The sequence below is a fragment of the Drosophila mauritiana genome, chromosome X (assembly GCF_004382145.1).
Source record: "Drosophila mauritiana strain mau12 chromosome X, ASM438214v1, whole genome shotgun sequence".
In the NCBI taxonomy this organism is placed as follows: Eukaryota; Metazoa; Arthropoda; class Insecta; order Diptera; family Drosophilidae; genus Drosophila; species Drosophila mauritiana.
Genome location: NC_046672.1, coordinates 5,933,416 through 5,954,624, shown reverse-complemented (window position 1 = coordinate 5,954,624; position 21,209 = coordinate 5,933,416). Strand labels below are relative to the sequence as shown.

General features: G+C 44.5%; 1 protein-coding gene across 12 annotated transcripts in view; it reads left to right on the top strand.

The window, feature by feature from the left end:
- The window catches only part of LOC117146690 (voltage-dependent T-type calcium channel subunit alpha-1G), a 78,470-nt gene that overhangs the window by 24,444 nt on the left and 32,817 nt on the right, over positions 1-21,209 (top strand). For 8 of the 12 annotated variants that reach the window (XM_033313066.1, XM_033313068.1, XM_033313064.1 and 5 more), the window contains 2 exons: positions 14,112-15,060; positions 20,560-20,671. In XM_033313066.1, the coding sequence (XP_033168957.1) occupies positions 14,165-15,060; positions 20,560-20,671 (1,008 nt within the window). In that variant the 5' untranslated portion in view covers positions 14,112-14,164. Of the gene's footprint in view, positions 1-14,111; positions 15,061-20,389; positions 20,437-20,525; positions 20,672-21,209 lie in introns of those variants that run through there. The other 4 variants (XM_033313073.1, XM_033313072.1, XM_033313075.1 and 1 more) reach the window with 2 other exon arrangements.

Below are 21,209 nucleotides of genomic sequence, written 5' to 3'. Positions count from 1 at the left end.
CGCATAGAATATAAAGATTGGTTGGTTTGATGGCACAATGATTATTAGAGTGATTTGATTGGTTAACCGCCCAATAATAAATTTTAAATGTCTAAAAACTAGGCAATTGTGGTTTGAAAAAATCCATGGTAGTTATTTTAAAAAATATTCCTTTTTATATATTAACTATAGTTAAACCAATAAGGCGAGCATCAAGACCATTTTCTTTGAATAACAATTTTTTTTTTTATAAATAATCGAATTGATGGAACGAATATTAAAACGGATATTGGCTATTGCTTTTCAAATTCAGCAGATATTAAATACTTTCCCTGCATGCATGTATTCGTATGTCCAACAGCACAGAAACATTTCCCTCTGCGATTCAGCTTCTATATGCATATATAATCCGATTTAGCCAGTCTGTTTTTCGGCAGAGGAGGTGGCTTTAATAAAACATTTCATTCTCGATGTTTCCATCACCGTTCCCCACCAGTTTTCCAATTGGGATGACGACCTGTGATGATGGAGCCCGTGCTTAAGTTTTTTTTTTCTTCTTGGCCTGTTTTCAGTTTCCCTCGTTTTTGTATTATTTTGTTTTGTTTTCCATTGCATTTGTTTGTTGTTCTTGTTTAAGGCCAGGGCCACGAGTATCTGGCTGTTGTCGCCATTGTTTCTACGGGCCAAACAATGCCTAGTAGTCAAAGATCCAAGATCCCAGTCGCCCGAGGCATTAATTACAACTACGAACGCTGGCCCATCCGTACAATTGGCCATTGTCTCGCAGGATTCAGATGCATACACAGCTGCAGATACACACACAGATACAGATACAGATGCAGGTGGAGGTGCAGGTGCAAGTGCAGGGCCAGGACTCCAAGGAGCCGGGCCAGAAGGCGGTGTCCATTGTTGGGCCAAAAACAATTGCAACTGCGCCGAGTGCCTGCCAAACTGCCGGAAGTTAGCTATTACACAGGCAGAAAAAAGTGGGCATATAAAAAAAATATAAAAATTAAACTCAAATCTTAAGATGATTAGGAAATCCTCTTAAAGTAATTTTTGAGTAAAAATGTATAATAATTCTTGGTCATTTAGAATGGTTAAATAATAAACATAAAATAATTAAAATTTCTTTATATAACAATTCAAAACATAGATTGACTTGACTTTTCTCCCTGTGCAGCGTTGGCTGGTTGTCCGTTTGTCCGTGTCGTCTTTAGTTTGTTAGCCATCATTGTTTTGGCCCAAACGGCTGCTCCATTCTCCATTCTGCATCCTCCATCCACGGTTCGTGTCATATCGTGTCTCTTGGCCAGCATTGTTGGCATTTGCGCTGCGGGGCTTAGGTAAATTGATAAATGCACCTGACTAACTGAATTCCCCTCCGCCATTTCACCCTGATCCCGGTTCCTTTGCGCTGGACTCTTTGTGCCCGGGGACATTTGTGCCATTGATTTGATTGCCGGCTGCGATCATCTAACTGATGCGATGTGCTCACCCGCTGGCGAGTGGGCCTATATGCAGCTGCACTTGCGGGACAATTAATTTCGAAACTGACACGGCTCCCGGGGCTTACCACTTGGTTGTGTTGGCCAAATCGTGGTTGATTACCAAATTGGCGCTCAGTGCTCGTGTTAACAAAAAGGGACGAGCAAGGGAATGGGAATGCAATTTAAATCATGGGTAACTGCATTAGATTCGTGCCATTTCCAGCTAGACAACCTTGACTTAGTCGGGCTCTCAGCTCTGCCAGCCAGGCAGCCAATCGTGGATACGGAATCCTCGAAGGCTGCACTTTTCGGGCCACGTGTGGATGACAGGCGCGGCCTTGGGCCTTCGATTGCAGGTTGCTTCGGTTTGTGGGGCGGAGCAGAACCCCCTTGGTTGCATCAACAGATGGCTGGCCCGCATCCCCCCGCCACAAGCGTTGCCTATTTTACAGTGCACCGCGACACGGCCAATTGGCCTGAAGGGGGATGGGATGTGGGAAAGTGGGGAAAGCAGGTGTGGAAAGTGTGGGCGGTTGGACAGAGTGGCAAGCTCTTGATGTCAGTTGGCTTAGAAATGCTGCATAAAAGGACAAAGGCGCCGCGGAGCCCGAGGAAGCGGGCCAGAATAACAACAGCTGCTATACCGCCCAACACCACCCAACACCATTCCCCAGCACCTAGCGGGTAAAAAGGGTTCTCCACAAAGCGATGTCAGCTGTGCTCGAATGCAACTGGCACACGTGCACTTGGGGGAAAAAATAAACACTTTTCAAATGTGTCACTCCCTAAAGTGTCAATTAAATTAGCTCGGATTATTCGGTGTAACTACTACAATAAGTAGCTTTCAAAAATCTTAAGCGATTGAAATGAAATTCTGAACGAATTTAAAATCCATTATTCCAATGGCAGTTTTTTCCCGCATTTAAAGCATTTGTGTTTTTCGCTCTCTGCACAGACAGCCAACTTTTGCCTTTGAAGCACTTTTAGCCGCCTTTGTGCTGCACGTGCTCTTTGTTTTTGCCAGCGAGCACCTGAGTTCCTGAGTTCACCCATCACCCACCGACCCACCCATCAACCATCACCCACTTCTCAAAATGTGAGGTCGTTGGAGTCGCTGGCTGCGTTTTTATTTTTTTTTGGGAGCGCACTGTGCACTTGCCGCTTTTAATGAAGGCATTTAGCAATGCGATGCCGAAAAAAAAATGTTCAAATGGTACAAAAAAAAACAGAAAAAGCTGAAATGCGAGCGGCGATGGATAATTGCTGGCGATTCGCCGTTGCACTTGACCTTTGACTTGCACAGGTGAAAAAAAGATGAAGAGGTGAGGAGGAGCTGCAGCATCGATGGCGTTTCTCAACTTACCAGTCGGCGACCTTCAAATCCTTAAAGTGCCCAGATTTAAGTACTAAAAAATAAGTGCTTTAAAAAGAGATAATTCAAAAGAAGACAATTAATGGAATGAAAAATATACATATATAAAGTGGTAAACAATAAAAATGAGAGGAAAGCAAACTTTTGGACAAGTGCCATTAAATCTCATAAGCCGCAAAAACGCTTGACCCATTAATGCTCCAAAGTTGGGGCACTTTAAAAGCTCTGTGCTTTAAGTGGGTACATTTGCATCCCATGCAGCTACATAAACATATATATATATGTTCGTATGTATAAGGATCTGGCGAAAAAGTGTGACAACAACACGAAACGGACACCTAAATGAAAACCAAAGTCTAAATTGTAGAGCAGCAGCTGAAACCGGAGCTCAAGTGGCCGGCGGCCATGCGTGGAAAAGCCCGTGAAAAGCGGACGGGAAATGTGGGGAAAATTCGGGACGAGTTCGTGGAAAAACGCGGATGGCAGTGTCGCACTTGGGACAATTTTTTTTGGTTTCGTTTTGCACCTTTTTTTTTTTTTTTTGTTTCTCTCTCTCGCATGACAGATGGCAAATGACCCGCGGCCCAAGCTGTCCATACTGGTGACCCCGCACTTTGGGTTCCCATTTCCATTTCCATGTCCCATTTCGTTCCCGATTTTTCCGGGAATACTCACCGCCGGAGTGACGTGCGCTAATTGATTTCAAGATACGCGGAGGGGTGCCAAAAAAAAAAAAGAAAAGCGACGACAACTGTCCGACAAAACAGCTTAATTATATTTCAAGTTCGAGTCTCGAGTTTTTTTTTTTTTGCCAATTGTGTTTGCCAAAGGAAGGGCGAAGAAGCTGCACTTCTTACGGCCAGGTTAATTAATTTTTCCATTTCCCGAGCACCGAAAGGGAGCACCGACAGGTGGCAAAGTTTTCATTCAATCAAGTGTGCCAAGTGCGTCGCCGCCGCCAAAAAGAAGAACTTTGAACTTGAAGTTTTTTGGCAGCACCTTCAGCTGGTTCCTCATCTTTATCCGCCTCCAATGCCAGCATTTTAATTAGCCTAATTAATTTTTGGCACAAAAACCGAGAAAACCCCAGCCGAGAGCCAAAACTTTTCACGGCATTTCCTTTTGGCTCTTAGTTTATTGGTGGGTGGATTCCTCGGCAAGGAAAAGTTGGAAACGAAAGGAAATGCAGTGGCAAAAGTTTTCGAGAAGCTTGCCAAGAAAACGTTGTGACGGTGCGTAGTTTCATAAATTCTTTCCACAAGCAAGTGTATAACAACAGGTTGAGCTATGCATGCATATGTGAGTCAGAGCTTAGAGATTATATATTCAGCATGATTAAAATTACCAAATATTATTATCTTTTTGGAACACATAATGTTGCGTAGTTGGAATTTGACTTGAAAGTAAATCGTAATTAGTTCAGTGAAAAGCGATTGACGGAAACGGAAACAAACCGATAATGCTCGCATAACCGCCGCATTTCCTCTGTTTAAATACCAATAATGGCGGCACAGGCAGCCGCTCCTCTTTTGTCCGCTTTCGGTTCAGTTAATAAACATAAGTTTGCAGCAGGACGAAATAGAACAGCTTGCCAATGGGCCAGGACCAGATGCTCCTGGATCCGCCGGAAGTATGCAGGCGGGCTGACAAACCCGTTTAGGAAGTTGAATGGCCTGCGAGCTGCGAGCACGGAGAGCACAGAGAGCAGGACACAGAATGCCAGGAAGGAAGGCGGAAGTGTGTAATTTAAGCTGCGGGCGGGAGGACGAAGGTTGCAGGACGAAGGATACAGGACATGGCATGGAGCCACAGGACGGAGGGAATCAGGAAGCTGGCTAAACCAAAAATGCAACAAGCAGCAGATGGCCAACAATAGATGGGGTGGTATTCGAAAACGAGGTGAGCCCGGAATATCCATTGATTTCAAAAGTTGCAAGGAAATATCTATGCCACACGAAAATGAGATAAAATTACTCAAAAACAAATTATAAATCCAACACACAGCGGAACAAAGCCCTCGGCTCTGTTTAATTAACGCAAAGCCTGTTCAAATTGGCTTTGTTACTGTGAAAATATGAAATCATATTTATTTTTCTCTTTTCATTTGTCACTTAATGGCAAATAAATATGTATTATAAATATGTACATATTGATATTTAAACACGTTGGCCAGTTTCAACATAAATGTTTTCATACAGCAAATTGGATTGTGTCGAAAGTGATAGTAGTGATGAAGCCACTACTTTTTAGCCCCGTTTACGATGAGGTAAGTGCCGTGTTTGTTGGCCCACTGAGTCCAGTTGTCTCGAGTGCCAAGTATGCAGAACGGCCAAATGCACTTAGTCGATATGGCTGCTCTTAGCCAAAAGTTGCTGCTGTTTGGCCGGAGTTGCACATAAATCGTGGCAACTTGTGCGCTCAAAGAGCCGAAAAATGACATCCAATGGTGGCATTGGCATCCGAGGAGCTCCCCGGGAGGGGGCAGGGGGGAAGGGGAGCATCCAGGACGAAGGACTAAACAAAACATTTAACGGTGTGAGCAGAGAGAGGGCAACAAATGGCAGCTTTGGCATCAACTCAAGTGGCCATAATGGCATAGACGATGTACAGGAAGCCGCTGATGTTGTTGTTGCTCCCGTTGTTTCTGTTGTTGTTGGAAGGGGAATGTGGGGAAGTGTCACCGGAAACAGGAAGTGCGGCAGATAGCAGAGCAAAAGTTGGCTATGTCCCAGTTTTAGTACAACGACACCACCACCAGGCATCATCATCATTACGATGGCGATCATCATCATCACCATCATCAGCATCATCATCCAAGTGGGTCTGCTGTCGAAAATTGAAATGTACATATAACTCAACTTATGGCGAATAGTCATCATCGCCATCAGGTTTTTGCGCCTTAATTATGCGCTCATTAGACGACTGCCTTTGTGGCACACGGATTTCAGTTCTCCCCAGTTCAATTGAATGCTTTTCATTTCATTTCATTACGTTTGATTTCATTTCATTGCATTGCATTGCATTTCATTTCAATTCGTTTTCATTCCATTTCGTTTGGCTGCACTGCGAACTGACAAATTTCTTAATTGCAAGGCAGCTTTTTGGAATGGAATGCCTTTTCATCTACACGGGGGTTCTGGCCTCCGAAAAATGCAAACAGAAAGATTGAAAGCAGCAAAAAGCGAGAAAGAATTAACGTGCAAAAATGGGCCAAAACCGAAAAAAAATTAAGAAAAACTAAAAAAAAACATAAGAGAACGATTTTGCGGAGCGTTCAGACTATAAGATACCGAGTTTCTTCCAATAGTAAATTTAGTACATATACAATTGATATTATCGCAAACTTGAGATCTTGCACTAATATTCAATAAGTTAAGCAACACCCCAGAGATTCTCAATCGATCATCACACCTGATGTGCAACCAATATACCCCAGTGATGGGTACCAAAAAGCAGAAGGGGAGAAATCAGGCCAGTCAAGCGTGGGATCTGTTCAAAAACTGGCCAAATGCGCCAAAGGGTGGTGGGTGGTGTTTGGTTGATGGCGGGTGGTGGGTGGCATCTTGCCTAATGGCCGCTGGCAAATGCAAAAAGGCTGTTGCCTGTTTGTTGCTGCTGCTGTTGCAACTTGCTTCTGTGGGCAACCTTGAAGTTGCACAGTTGAATGCAGAAAAAAATTGAATTTAATTCAAATTGAGCTTGCCACACACACACGCACACAAACACTCGCATACACAGCGAACAAAAGAAATGAGAACTGCTCTAAAAAGAGCTCAACAATGTCTTGGCATAGTAAACCGCCCCCCATCCGAAGCCCCAACCTCCGGCAGCCAGCATCCTGCATCCCCCAACCATGCACCGTACATCTAGTCGTCTCTTTTTGTGGCATGTGCTTAAATAGACAAGTTTATTGCCAGTTTTGGGGCCTGTGGGGCAAACAATGACGAGGCCAAAAGGGTAGACAAGTGCTAGGCCATGTTGTTCTTATATTCTAACATTCCTCTCACACTGGCAAAGGTCAAAAGTGTGTTTCTGTATTCTGCATTCTGCATTCTGCATTCCGTACTTTCTGCTTTTTGGTTTAGCACTAGGTCAAAATGCTGGGACAGTTGTCATGTGGCTGGCGAATAGGTCTCAAGGTGAACAACTTGAGTCCCAGTTCCTTTCGCAGTTTCATATTTCACTTGCATGGCTCAGTTCCATGAATCCGTCTCTGTTGCTGAGTCCGGCGTAGGGTTTTCCTTTTTGTCATGTGTCAGAAAATTGGACAAGATCCCGGGTCTCTTCGTATCCTCGTATCTTTCGGCTGCAGTCTCAACATATTTGGGTCCGAATGGATCCAGTGTTTGCCTGTGGTTATTCATAGAGCCAACCGTTCGGCTTTCACTGAGCTCTGGGCTTAATTGTCATACCACCTTTTTATGACGGCCACGGAAACTGGGTTAAAACAACCGAAACACTCTAAACTGTGGACGCTAAGCCAAGGGTCAAGATGGCCAAATTTGGCAGGGTCTTTTTTCTTAACTCGGTGTAATAGTTCAGGCTTTTTTTACACTGAGAATTTTTGCAGTTGGTAAATACCTAGTGCTATTAATAAGTTTAATTAGTAATGACTTTTCAACTGAATCGATTGAAATCTGAAATCCTCATATTAGAAATATTAAAATATCCGATAAAACTTAAGGCAAACTTCAAGATGCAACCACCGGCAGCCAGCAGCAATTTTCCAGTCGCATTCTACACCCACTTAGTTATTCATTCGACTCAATTTGCGAAATTTAACTGCCGCATTTTCTCGCCGCCTTTTCATTTCTCGCCAAACATTTCTTTTTACGAGCGGCGGAAAAGTTTTGCCATGCCATTTTCAACTCCCTGAAGACGGGACAATTAGGCAAGTTTTTGAACAACCGCCACTCCACTTTTCACTTTTTTCACTTTTTTTCCCAGCCTAATCAACAGAGCGGTCGGAGGGGGAACGGGAATAAAGGCATAACAACAAGACGGCAAGTAAATTATTTGGCCAATTTCAAAAGTTCATGCTGACCTGATGACGGCCAATTAAAAACCAAAAATTGCGTCAACTGACAAAGCGAACAATAAGCGGAAATAAGCGGAGGGCGGGTCAAGTTTAATTGAAAATTATCAAGAACAGACTTTTGGGCCATAAAGGCGGGAATACATTTCTTTTCAAAAGCTTGGGGCGACTCAAGGGTCAGGGGTCAGGGTTCAGCCACCCCGATGACAAGTATCGCCGCACAGATCGCACCATTAACTGCCCTAGGACAGATACAGATGATTTCCTTAACAAACTTCACGGCGCACTCGAGATACGAGTACTCCATTTTAAAGACATTACGGCCCACTGCTATGCGGCATTAAGACACTGAGCGAAAGTGTGCCAACTTTAAATTATTCATCGAATCTTTGTAGAGCTGCTGAAATGAACAGTGAGATATATTAACCATGCAGAGTTTAATAAATTTAAAATTGTTTAAATGTTTAAAATTTATAAAAAAAAACCCAAGACTCATGCTTTTTTCTCTGTGTACCAGCGTGTTTACCTTGAGTGCGAGCCGACACGTTTTCAGTGTTTGATAAAATGAAATTTTATGGCATGGAGCACCGGGCACAGGACTCAGGACACTCCACTTGCACACGGAGATAAAAAGCGAGAGCGCGAGCAAGGACAAGGCTGAGGATGAGGATGAGGATGAGAATGAGGATGTAGATGTGGATGTGGATGTGAATGGAGACAGGACCTCGACTGACCGAAAATTGAAACAGAGCGGCTATGAATTTCCAGCCAAGACAATGGCCTCAACGTGCCCGGCCTTTGCCTTCCTGCTCGTCCTTCGCGTCCGCTTCGTCCTGTTCGTCCTGTTCGTCCTTTTCGGTCCTGGGCCGAACAGTTTGGGGCTAGTTTCATTCCCCAGACGAGACAAACAAACAAACGAAACCAAACCAAGCCAAGCCAAACCAAACCAACTGGAGAGTCGGGCGAATGTTCAAGATAATTGAATGAAAATTCATTCGTGTGCTTTTCGATTTGGGAGTACGAATACGAATACCAGGGAAACTTTTGCCCAGCCTCTGGCTTTTTGTCAACAACCGAAAATTCGTTTTTCTTCTTTTCACTTTTTGTTTTCTTTTTTTTTGGTTTTTTGTTTTGTTGTTGGCCAAGTGAGGGATATTTTGTGTATTTCACATGTTTTTGTGAGGGTGCGGGCAAAAGTATTTACATGTCGTTGTCATTTCCGAAATTTTCCCCTCTTTGCTTTGGAGTGGGAAATTTCAGACTTAAATCGAATTAGAGCTTTGTTGTCCCTTGTTGTCTTATTTGTTTAATTTGTGAAAAGTCTACCTTCTGCCCTTCGTCTCGCCCGAAAAATAAAAAAATAGCTCGTGGCATCCTTTTGGTGGCTCAACAAGTTGAACCCGAAAAGAATTTGCATAAAAATTCATGGGGTTTTTGCTGCCCGTTTGGCCCAGATATTTATATGTGTATCAGTTTTCCCACACTTATATATATATATATATATATATGTATATAAGTCCAAGCTAGTCGGCGATTAGTTTGGTATTCCCCAGAAGCATTAAATCAGCATAATTCCGTGATTTCGCTAAGGGCAAAAGGATTGCTTCTTTGTTTTCACCTTTTTTTCCGCAGGAATTCTCAATGTCAGCTGAAGCGCAGCAAAAGTAATTTACAATATCGATGCGACATGGCCACAACCTTGGCTGGCATCCATTTCCTTGGCATTTTCCTCGCGAATTTTCCTGATTTCCACCCTGCTTTTCCACCTTTTCCGCCTTTCTGTATTATTTAACAGATGCTGCCAATGAGGCGGAGATGAAGGCGCCATCGCCGTTCTCATTACTTAAAAGCGAGATGCCAAAAAATGTTGACTGAACGATGGCGCGGCCCACGCGGCGTATGCGCAATAATTTGCAGCTGAAATTTTGCAACTGCTTGCTGGTGGTTGAGGAAATGCGGTTAACAGTTAAAAGTTAAAAGTCAATAAAAGCAAACAAGGAGAACATTTAATTCGATTCGGGGGTCGAATTCCCACTGGAGTCGTCGCAACGCAAATGATCAAATTAAGTCATCGGCAATCGTTGAGCGAAATTGCTGCAATTCCATTAAAAGCGTTTCGATATTGATTGTTCGCTGAATTCGCCAGGGAGGCCATTTAATATAATGCATAACGATACTGATGAGCTTACGATTTTAAAGACCTTTTTGTGATTAAAATGGAAAATACTATAGCCAAGGCCTGTCGATAATTACGACCATAAACCAAATGAAGAGTGTATTTTATGGCACATTTACGAGAGCTAACGATGGCTGAAATATGAGTGCCTATTAAAAATTTATTAAAAATGTGTTGCAAACGGGCAATAATTGCAATTATGATATTCATGGCTACTAAAGTAAGAATAATTTGATAACTGATACGACTATTTTTCCCCTAAGCAGGCAATTAAAATTTAAAATCAAAACCAGGCTCAATCGATTACTACCGATAGCCTGATCAACTGAGCGATTGCCGATTGACGCGGCTATAAATCGATTCTATCGATTACGGCTTCCATTACCAAATTGAATCGCTCAACTCCCCTCGGCGCCCCTAGCTCGAAACTCAAGACGTGCATTTCACATGCTCGCATGCTGAATATTTATCGAATAATGAATAAGGCCCACGCATACCCACACAGATTCCATTAACCGTATTACGTTAAAGTTGCAAATAAAAAAGTACGGAATTTATCGAACTGCCAAAATGGAGAAAGGGATGTGTGTACTATGTGTATGGAGGATGTTCAAGGGATTCGTTCGATGCTCAGCTCGGAAATTTACGGTTGTGCTCAACTGACAGCGCCAGGTGGATTCCGGAATTCTGGATACCGAATGCTGGATTTTCCGACCGGCTTAGTGGCCGCCATTCATGACCAATAAAAAGTGACGCATAAAAATATGAATTTTATGTCTGCGTATTTAAAACGACAATAAGCAGCGTGTGGCCGTGAATGAAAAGAATGAAAGTGAACGAAAGTAAAGCTCAAGTCCCCAGCCAGGGCAATCAAAACGAAATAAAAACACGAAAAAAAGAAACGAAAAGAAAAGCGTGAGCAACAAATGCGCTCAATGAAGCTGAAAAGCAAGAAAAGCGGTGGAAATCGGTGGGCCCACTTGGATTGGAAAATCAAATGAAAACAAAAAAAAAGGAAAGCCAAGCTCAAGCAGGTATTCGCATACATATAGTATATACATGTATATTCGTATATATATGCAACTGTCTGTGTTTCTGGCAGCTGCTGAACATGAAAATGAGTTTTCTCCTTCAACTGCTTTTTTTTATGCCAGTCAAGCCAAATAAAAATAATAATAAAATCAGCGCAATAAGCAAGCAACAAAAGCGGCGAAAGCGAGACCGAGCATCGATTTATACACAGATGAGCAATCATAAATATTAATGATAAATACAGCAGAGCTCGAGAGATTGGGACCGATGGTATTCCCGGGCAAATCGTCAGAGATCCCCGCAACTGACCATTGCCTAATGGAATGGCAATCGGAATGGACATTGATAACCGAAAGTTAAGTTATATCCTGCTCAAAGTTCTCACTTCCCCTGCCCCCCAAAAAGTGGCACCAGCTTTATGCTAATGTCGGCGACTTTTCCCGACAGGCCCTGCCTCATAAGGCAGGCGGTGAGCATAAATCTTCCAGGCACGAGAAAAGGACTCCCATGAGCTGAGCGGCACGAAAAAATAAAGAAGAAAGGATCTCCATGCCGTCGGGCGACATCGAGGCGCGCGCTGCCACTGATTTATTTGCCAACGTGTGTACCACGCTGCGTATGCTTATTATTCGTGGGACTCCTTCCTTGACTTTCCCTCTCGCCTTTCCTTACTTTGTGTGTGTGTTCTTTTTTTATTTTCCCTTTGCTCCAGAGACAGCTATCAATGACAGGGGCTTGATTTTGCATTTAAAAGTGAATTATATATCCGCAGATTCTCCGACAGCCGCAGAATAAAAAGTATGCGGGCCATGGAGCACTGTGCAAATATCTTGCCACATAAGCGACAATTTATTTGCATATTTTCATGGCACCGACAGTCTGAAGAGTGAGTTGTCCTGGTTGTTGTTTACATTAACCCGTCGGCGGAAAAGCGAAAGGGGGCCAACTAGCAGACAACTATGTGTGTACGTGTGTGTGTGTGTGGGTAAATAACAAATTGGTTGGTGATAAGTGAAAAAACTTGCAAGACGACAGCAACTTAAAGTGGCATAGGTACACAGGTCTTAAATGGGTTTTATAAAGATATCAATTATGCAGAAAATTTGGTTTAAACTTTTCAGCTACGTACTTAACCAAAGTAGAACAAATGCACAACACTTATTTCATTTGACAAATGGATTAGGCTCCCAGACACCCTTCATTTTTTTTAAGTTCTTTTCAATTGAATGGAGCTGCAATTTGTTATGCGATATAATAATGCACAATGGCTGGCAAATCCATTCGGAATGAACTCAATAAGCCCGCTCGTTTTGGCAAACCGTTTATGGCGATATATATCTACGGTTCGAGTCCACTTACAACATAAATTCATGTTGCACACACTGTGTTGACCCATTTCAAATTGTTATCGCGTTAATATCTGACATGTTTGAATGTCACATTGATCCCGTTATTCGGCTAAAGTCTACAAGTGTGCGTGTGTGTGTGGGTGTGCGTTGGTGTGTGTCTGTGTGTTGGGTTTGTTTGTATTTTTGCTCGCCCTTTGACTAATATCAACACCAAAGTTGCCTTTCCCGCGCTGTTTGTGTTTAATTATGTATATCTGTGTAAGGCACACACATGCACACACACGCAGACAGGCAGGGGTAAATCGCACACAGATACAGCCTGATTGTGTGAGTTAACATGGGTGCCATGTGTTTTTGTGCAAGGCGCTTACAATAGTTATCCCACTGTGTACATGAGTGTGTGTGCTTGTGTGCGTTTGCTCCTGTCTTCTTAAGCCTGCTCAACATTTTCCAAATAATATGGTAACTTTTGTATTGTCACGTGCGCTTGTGTTTGTGTCTGCGTGTGTGTTTGGCATTGTTTGTCTTGGCGCTGACTTCCGTTTCCGGCTGATAAACAAATGGCGCCAGCCAACGATTAATTATTGTGATTTCTAGTCTTGAGGTCCACCCACAAAATAACCATAACAATAACGGCAGTATCAACAAAAATACATCCAAAGGACACGTGCCAAATCGAAAAGCCAAAGAAACAACGGACTTGTGTACGAACAAGAAATCAGTATAGATTACATTTTTTATCCTTAGTAGAAAATTAAATTTAAATTTTAAAGCATTTAGTTTTTTATTTAGTTTTGAGTTTGTCAGATAATTGTTTTTAGTTTATATGCATTTTTATAAATTGTTTGATAAGAACGGGCTATTATCGCTGCTTGCCCAATCGATTGCATAGATTCGCACAAATATCTCAATAGCTTTTCAAAGGAGTCTCGTCCTTTGTGGCATTTCTTTGGCAGCCTATCAATGAGCCAATTTTCACACAATTGCAAGTGTGTGTGGGTGTGTGTGGGTAACCACAACGAAGCACTTTTTGGCACGTTAATGTGTTAGAGGTCCTCACCTCACGCCGAAACACAAACACAAACACAGACGCAGACGCACACGAGCCGTAATTAATGATTGAACGCACAAGGGTCTCCCCCGAAAAGTATGCTACGTTTCTTGTCTATACGCACAAAATGTGCTTCTCATTATTTTTACGTACTCCACACGCACGCACCCACACATAGCCACACACATACATCAAGTTTTCACAAAAAGCAACGCACGTGCGTATAAATTATGTTTTGGCTTCATTATGTGGGTGAGTGGTTGGGTGGTCGGGTGGCTCACTTGGTGGGTGGGTGGTGCCCATTGCTGACGCCAAGTATCGCATTAAAAATCAATTCCCGAAACTTTGCACGTACACCAGAAGAAAATTGTTCAAATGCGCTCATTAGCGCGTAATGAAATAAGTAATGCGCTTAAAATTCGAAAGAAATAGGAGAACGGGATTTTCGAAATGAAAGTAAATAACTATTAATTTAATTCTTCTATATGGTTATCTCTTTTGGGGTCATACGTTAATTTGTATGTGTTTCGTCACTTTGTTTCGGTGTAAGCTGACGTTGCACATATAATTTAATATTCGATTTTAATGACTCTACTAATTGCTCACTTTCCCCTTTTTCAATTTTAGCAATCGGCAGGAAGATGGAATGACCAAAATTCGCTTAGTTGGCACCCCAGAAAATGCTGCCACAGCCAGCGGCAGCGGTGGCAACAGCAACAACAACTACCACTCAATCAGCAACATCTGCAACATCGACAGCGGCAACATCGGCGACAGCAGCAGCAGCAGCTAGGAATGGCCAGCGACGTCGCGTGGCAGCAGCAACAGAAGGCTGCAACAGCAACATCGGCAACAGCAACAGCAAGCTCAGCAGCAGCACCACAACCACCACCACCAACAGAGTAAGTCAAATGCATTCCAACGAAGAGCCGCCCATGACGGTGATCGTCGATGGGGGCGGTGGCAGCAACGTATCCGTTTCCGGTGGCAGCGGCCATCGAAGGGGCAGCCAGCGGTTGCGGAAAACCAGTTCCTCCAGTGCCAATGCCAAGTCGGCGTCGGCGAATCCTGCGGAAAGGACGAGCAGCGGCCAGAGGTCATCGCATCGCCAGACATCGAATGCATCCGATGGTGGTGGCAGCAGCAGGCGCCGCTATCAGGGAAAGGAGCACCACGATCGACGCGATCGTCAGGATCGCCAAGATCGTCAGGAGCGTTCGGATCGCCATGAGCGCCGCGAGCGTCGCGATGAGCAGCAGGCGGCACGTCGGCGAACAGGACGCCGGCACAGTGGAGCCTCATCGCTGAGCGATGCTGCCGCTGCAACAGCCGCCGGACGATCCCGGTCGAGAGGAGGAGGACGAACTGGTGGAGCGGTCAGCTCATCGACCGGCTCCAGCTGCAATGGCAGCTGCAGCTCCGACGACGGCGACTCCTCGCACACCTCGTCATCCAGCTCGTCCAGCTCGTCCGGCGAACCGAATCTGCCGTATCCGGGATTCCCCGAGATCTCTATCAGGGCGCTGACGCAGTACACCCGGCCGCGCAACTGGTGCCTGATGCTCATCACCAATCCATATCCTTTGCACAAACAAAAACGAAGAGAGTGTGTACGTTCGGTGGATTGATGGGGTGGCTGGGATGCCCTAATTGCCATTGTCCTTCGCTGGCAATTTACCCATGGGTGTGTGTGCTGGAGTGTCCTTGTCACACATTTCACAGGATGTGCGTTGTGAGCCTATTGATTTTTCTCTTCTTTTTCCGCCCTTCTGCTGCTCCCTTTTCTCTTCACTCTATGTTGTATTTTTCATTTTTCCTTTTTTTTTTTAAAGCGCCTAAGGACACTCCATTCGGCGCAGGATGCGATTTTTTACAGGTGTATACTTTTGTAATCCGCAATTGGTTTAGGGCAATCAAGATAGCTACGATTAATCGCAATATCCAATTTTCTAATTAAACTACAAGCTTACAATGTTAAGTTAACAGGTTGCCTTAAATTCAAAAAATATATAACATATTATATATTTACTGGGTATCTCATATTCGATCCACTCGACTATTTCTCTGTCTTTTTTTTTTAGCTGCCTGTTGCAAAATTCATGCTACAATGTCAGCAGTTGCAAAAGGTATTGCGTGTGTGTGTATGTGTGTGCGAGTTCGCTGGGCATAAATAATAAATATCTGAATGGGCATCGTCATTGAGAGACGGAACCAGTGGATATATGTCCCCCAGTCCCAGTTGCCGGATCCTTTCGCTGCCGACTTGTTTTCATATTTGCCGCATCCCCCCCATTCATTTTCTGGGGGATAATGTGCGCCAATCAGTGGGATGTGGAATACAGTATACGGGATATGGCGGAGGCGTAGGCGGAAGGAAGAAGTTGACAACCCTGGCGATTCGATGTTGTTTATCTGCCAGTGCCAGTGGCACTCCTCCTGCTACCGCTCCAGCTCCAGCTCCAGCTCGAGCTCCAGCTTCGGATCCCCGCTGCTTCGTAGAGTGGCATGTGGCACATGTGCATGAAAAATCGCTTTGCATATTTCTTGGCGCGCACTTCACATTTCACTTGGAGCGAAATTAAAATTGACTGACGTGGATATTTATTTATGCCCGTGGTTCTGTGTCTGAGTCTGAGTAAATTATGATAATTGAGTTTCGAACGTCAAGTCGCTTCTCCGGTGACATCGCAGCGAGTGGAGTGGTATTATTTTTAGCCCGAAAGCCGCGATGATGGCTGCGATTTAGCCACTTGATGTGCCACATCCGCACCACAGCACTCCACTCCACTCCACTCCCGTCCCATGGAGAAATCCCTTTCTTTGTGGCACAAGTACGTAATCGCTCTCTCGATACTTGCCACTTAATTGTTAGCCATAAATTTTGATTTGCCCCATTGTTCGCGCTTTTCAAGCGTCACCCCGTCCCGCCACTGTATTGTTTTCTATATCTTGCTGACATTTTATGGATTTTATTGTCAAAGTTTACGATACGATGGCGATGGCATTGCCAATGCCTCCCCCAGCGCCAATTATTATGTAGAAAGTGTGGTTGAGTCGAGTCGAGTTGAACTGTAAGCTGGGAGCCAAAGTGATTTTGTGGCTGGGCTGCGGTGCAACTTTGCCCTGGTTGCATTTCAGTTCGGTACGAGAAGCAATCAAACAGCTTTGGCTAAACTAATTTAAGTTCAACTTGATGGCGCTACCACACTTCCAGTTCCATATCCACATCCACATCCACATCCACTTCCGTTTCCGCTTCCGCTGGCGACGCTCGTCTCGACCGTGTCTTTGGTGACCCAGACGTGACTTCGGCTGCAGCTGAGGTCAGCGGTGCCATTTGCCAAAAAGTTAAAGCCGCCTCAGCGTCGCCAGCTGGCCTTGCGTATCAATATCGGATGGCATACGCTGCTTTTTCGCATCGATTGCCATCGATGGAGCCACTCGGTGAACTGTAATCAAATGGCACCTAGCGAAAATTAATCAGTTCTCCTGGAAAATATGGGAAAATAACCTAATTACAACCAAATTATGCATTGCATGGTCACACAGTTTGCCAGCACACTTGATGCATTGTCATAAAAGCGAATACCTAAGATATTATTCTCTGTAAGTTGACGTTTGCCTTTTACAGCACGCGGTCGTCTTTGCAACTTTTCCACCCAAATTAGCAATGCAACTTTTAGCACACCCCTCATATGGGATGATGCATTTTGGGGCAGTTTCCGCCAAAGTTGTCTCCTTCATTTTACGGCGCTTTTAGCGTGAAATGTGCACGGCGCGTGCAATGTATGTATATATATATGTGTGGATCGCAGGAGCGGGTAGCTAAGTGTCGGTTTTGGTGGTCAGGGGGTTGCCAACCAGAGGCAGCAACACCAGCTGGCTGCATCCTTGTGCGGTTGCCATTAGGAGCACACGCGGCCATTCGGACACGCAGGCATCATTAGCATGGAATGTGGGGCAGGACTCGCTCCTTGGATAATGTGAAGTCGCTGCCACGCCCCTAACTAATTATGACAGAGGACCAGAAGCGCGATGTGGATCCCTTCTGGCCGATGCCCATTGGCCTCGCTGACCGCCACGTGAGTACGTGCATTGTATTCATTACACAAATGTGCCTCGTCCTGTCAAATGAGCGAGGGGACGAGGAGCCAGAGGAGCCTCGTTGATGGACGGACAACAGGTCGTCGTGCTTCTGTGTGCTTTGGAAATGTGACCCTTTCGGCTGATAAGAGGAGTGTGACCATGCTAGGCTGTCCTTTTCCAGCAGTGTATGAAGTACTTAAGTTTTCCACTTCATGTTGCAAATCTCTGTACAGATGAGTAGTCAATTCAATGGCCCTCTGATGTCATAGAAGCAATTAAATTGATCGCTTCCATTGAGGAAAACTTGTTCCTTGTCGAAGCCAATTTATCTCAAGTTTTTCACTTTTACTTTTTCATTTTCTTTTTTTTTCCAAATGTTTGTTTTTTTTTCATTCCGTTTGCCTCATTCGGGCTTTGGTTATTCGTTATTCGCCATTCAGTATTCAGTATTCAGCACTCTCCGTTCTTCAGCACATCGCCCATCCCCCCAATTTGGCATGTTCAGTCATCTTATTCGGCTTTTGCTTTTGGGGGCTCTCGTTTTTGTTTGTGGCTCTTTTAATTTGTTGCGATTTCTGCACGCTTGCATGCGTCCCCATTCCATTCCCCTGCCACCCAATCCAATCCAACACGGCCAAACCCGACCAGGCCAGGCACGCCCCCCTAATGGCAACGCCCCCTTTCCGCTGGCCGACTTTACGCTCGACTTAATTTGTTTACTGTTGGTTTGGGGGCCATCGCTGTTGCCAAATCAAAAATAATGCGCGCATAGCCGGGGACCCGACCTTCCCACCCATTTCACCACCCACGCACACACCTGACTAGGGATGAATATCATAAGGTCGATAGAATATCGATGGGTTATCTGATATCTGATATCATCGGAACATGAATTGTGAAATATCTAGATATTAAGTTATAGGCTTTATATGGAATTTTACTTTGATTCCAGAGAGTTTTAATTCTCGGCGTTAAAATTTACTTTAAAAGCAGAGAGTGCACGTTATATATGGCTATTGAATTTGACATAAAAAAAGCTCAACTTGATATAATATTTATATATCACGCTGTATTTTTGGCATCCCTAGGTATACGTGGCCCTTTGAAGGCAAGTTGAATGAAATGAATGCGCCAGGGTCGATGTTGCTGCTACTGCTGTCGCATATTTGTGCTGCTGCAGTATTTATCCAGGCGGAGAGTGGGCGTGTTCCCCGTTCCGCCCCCTTGGGAGCACCATCTTTTTTTTCTGGCCTGGTCGCGGCCTTTTGTGCCGTCTGGGCCTGTTCACATTTGTTTTTATGACACGGCCGCGGTCCCAAACCGAAGCGAACTGAACTGAATCCAAAAGCGACCCGATCCGATCCGATCCGAACCGAACCGATTCGCTGACCCTCGACCAGCATATGCTTCAGTCTCCTCTCGCCTCCTAATGAATTGCCCGTTTTTGTGGCGACTTTTCGTCCTTACCACCCAGGGATATTTTGTTTGGTTGTGCTTTTCGCTTTTCCCCCATTTCTTTACGTTTCATTTCGGTTTTGCTGGTTTCTGGCCAGCGCAAATTGTGCGCCACGTTTTATCTTTAATTGTGCGTTAATAGCGTAAACATTTTTGCCATTTTGCGCGTGTGCTCTCGATCCTTAATTGCTCTGGCGAAAGAATGAGTCCTTGGCGCTCATTTGGCCATGCATTAAGCCGGCTCGAAATTTCCCTTCCCGCCCTTTTGCCAACTTGCTTGCCAACTTGGCCTTGCGCGAGTGTTTGTTATTTCCAGCTCTTTTTTTCTTCCTTTTTTTTTTGAGCCTGAGGCCCGAAAACCAAAGTGCAGCTGCGAGGCTTTTAGGCGACAAGTGGCAGAAAGGACGATGTGATGGTTAATGGGATGGAGGAAAAAATTCAGCCGGTAGAGCAGTCGATTGAATTCCATTTGATGAAAGACCCAAACAAACGTGGATCCCTAAAAGCGCATTACTTGCACTTGTATTTGGCCTAAGTATTACTTTTTTGATTTATAAAAGTCTAAAGAAAACAGCAATTAGTAATGGAATTTTTGTTGTTTAAAGAAGACAACACTGCGTATGCGTGCTATATTTCTAGGTTTTCAATTTCCTCCTAACAAAAATTTTAAACTCCGGTAAAACTTCGTTTGAGTGATTAAATTACATAGAACTTTGCACACCTACGGCTTTTAAACTTATCCCATTGTGGGTTCATCAAAAACCTAAATTGTTTGTTTATCCTAGTCTTGTTTTCACTAAAAATACAACCATCTTGAACAATTCGAGCCGAGCCACACTGCGTATGAGCAATAAACTATGGAATTTGCATGTATTAACTGCTTAAGTGATGAGTATTTAAGCAAAGGCCACACTGCGTATGAGTGTTAAACTTGAGGGCCAGAGAAAACATATAAAACCAGTAATTTACAATGTTACTTTCAGCTGAGTTGCCTGCTTGGCCAAACGCATTTAGATCGAGTGTTATGAGCTGACTGCCAACTGTCATCAATTTGCTGCATTTGCTGGCTGGTAATGGGAATGGGATTGGGACTGAGACCGGGAATGAGGATGGGGATGGGAATCCAGAGACCAAGAGCCCCAAGCCCCAAGCCGCCAGCCTCCAGCTCCACAAAACCAAAACCGAGCGCATACCAAACGAGACCGACAAACGACAACCGCAGAAGGGGCGGGTGGAAAATGTGGGCGGTGTGGGTTGCGGGTGGCTGGCAGGCAAGTTGACAAGCACTTGAGTGCGCATTAGAGGCAACTGCAAGTTGTTATCCACCACGCCCCCTTCCGTCTCCGTCTCCGCCTTCGCCCTAGCCCGCTTCTTTCGCTCGACTTGTTTCGCCTTCAATCAGCGCACAAAAGTAGGCAACGACTATACTAGGAAAATTTCTCTGTTTTCCCTTTGACCTCGTCCTTGTTTGCCATTCCTTTGGTTTTGCCCTTAACTTAGATATGGACTCGCCCTCCATTTTGGCCACCTTCACATGGTTCGAGCGCGTCTCCATCCTGGTCATCCTGCTCAACTGCATCACCCTCGGCATGTATCAGCCCTGCGTGGACGACGCCTGTGTGACGAACCGCTGCAAGATCCTTCAGGTGAGTTCTAGTCAATTTCTTTATATATAAATTAAAAGGCTTCCGCATTGGCGGGCTCTGATAATAACTAAGTTAAGTACATATGACAAGTAATTGGATTTGATAGTGCCAGCAATGTGTTGCAGGTGGTGTGTAAATATTTAAGTATGAACAGTGTGGAAAGTACAATACCATTGCAGCATCAACTGTCTCTGTGGAATATTTTTAATTGACATAATTATGGATCCATCCCGGGGGCTTAAGGTTAATTTGATAGGAAAAATGATGTGAAAAATGTGGCGAAGGACTCGAATGGTTGGGTCTCCTTTCTTCGCTGGATATCCTTGCTCCCCAGGTGGGCCTGTCAGCATCGGTGTCACATTAAATGCCATTTATTTAAGCAATTTTTTGGCTCACTTCCTGGCTGCCACACTGATGACACCCCAACGAGGCACTTCGGCTCATTAGGCGGCACCACCGCAGATTTTCTTCTTTTTTTCCCCCGCTTCTGGGGGGGAGTGAAGTGGGTGGGGTGGGTGGAATGGGCGCTGTGCAGTGG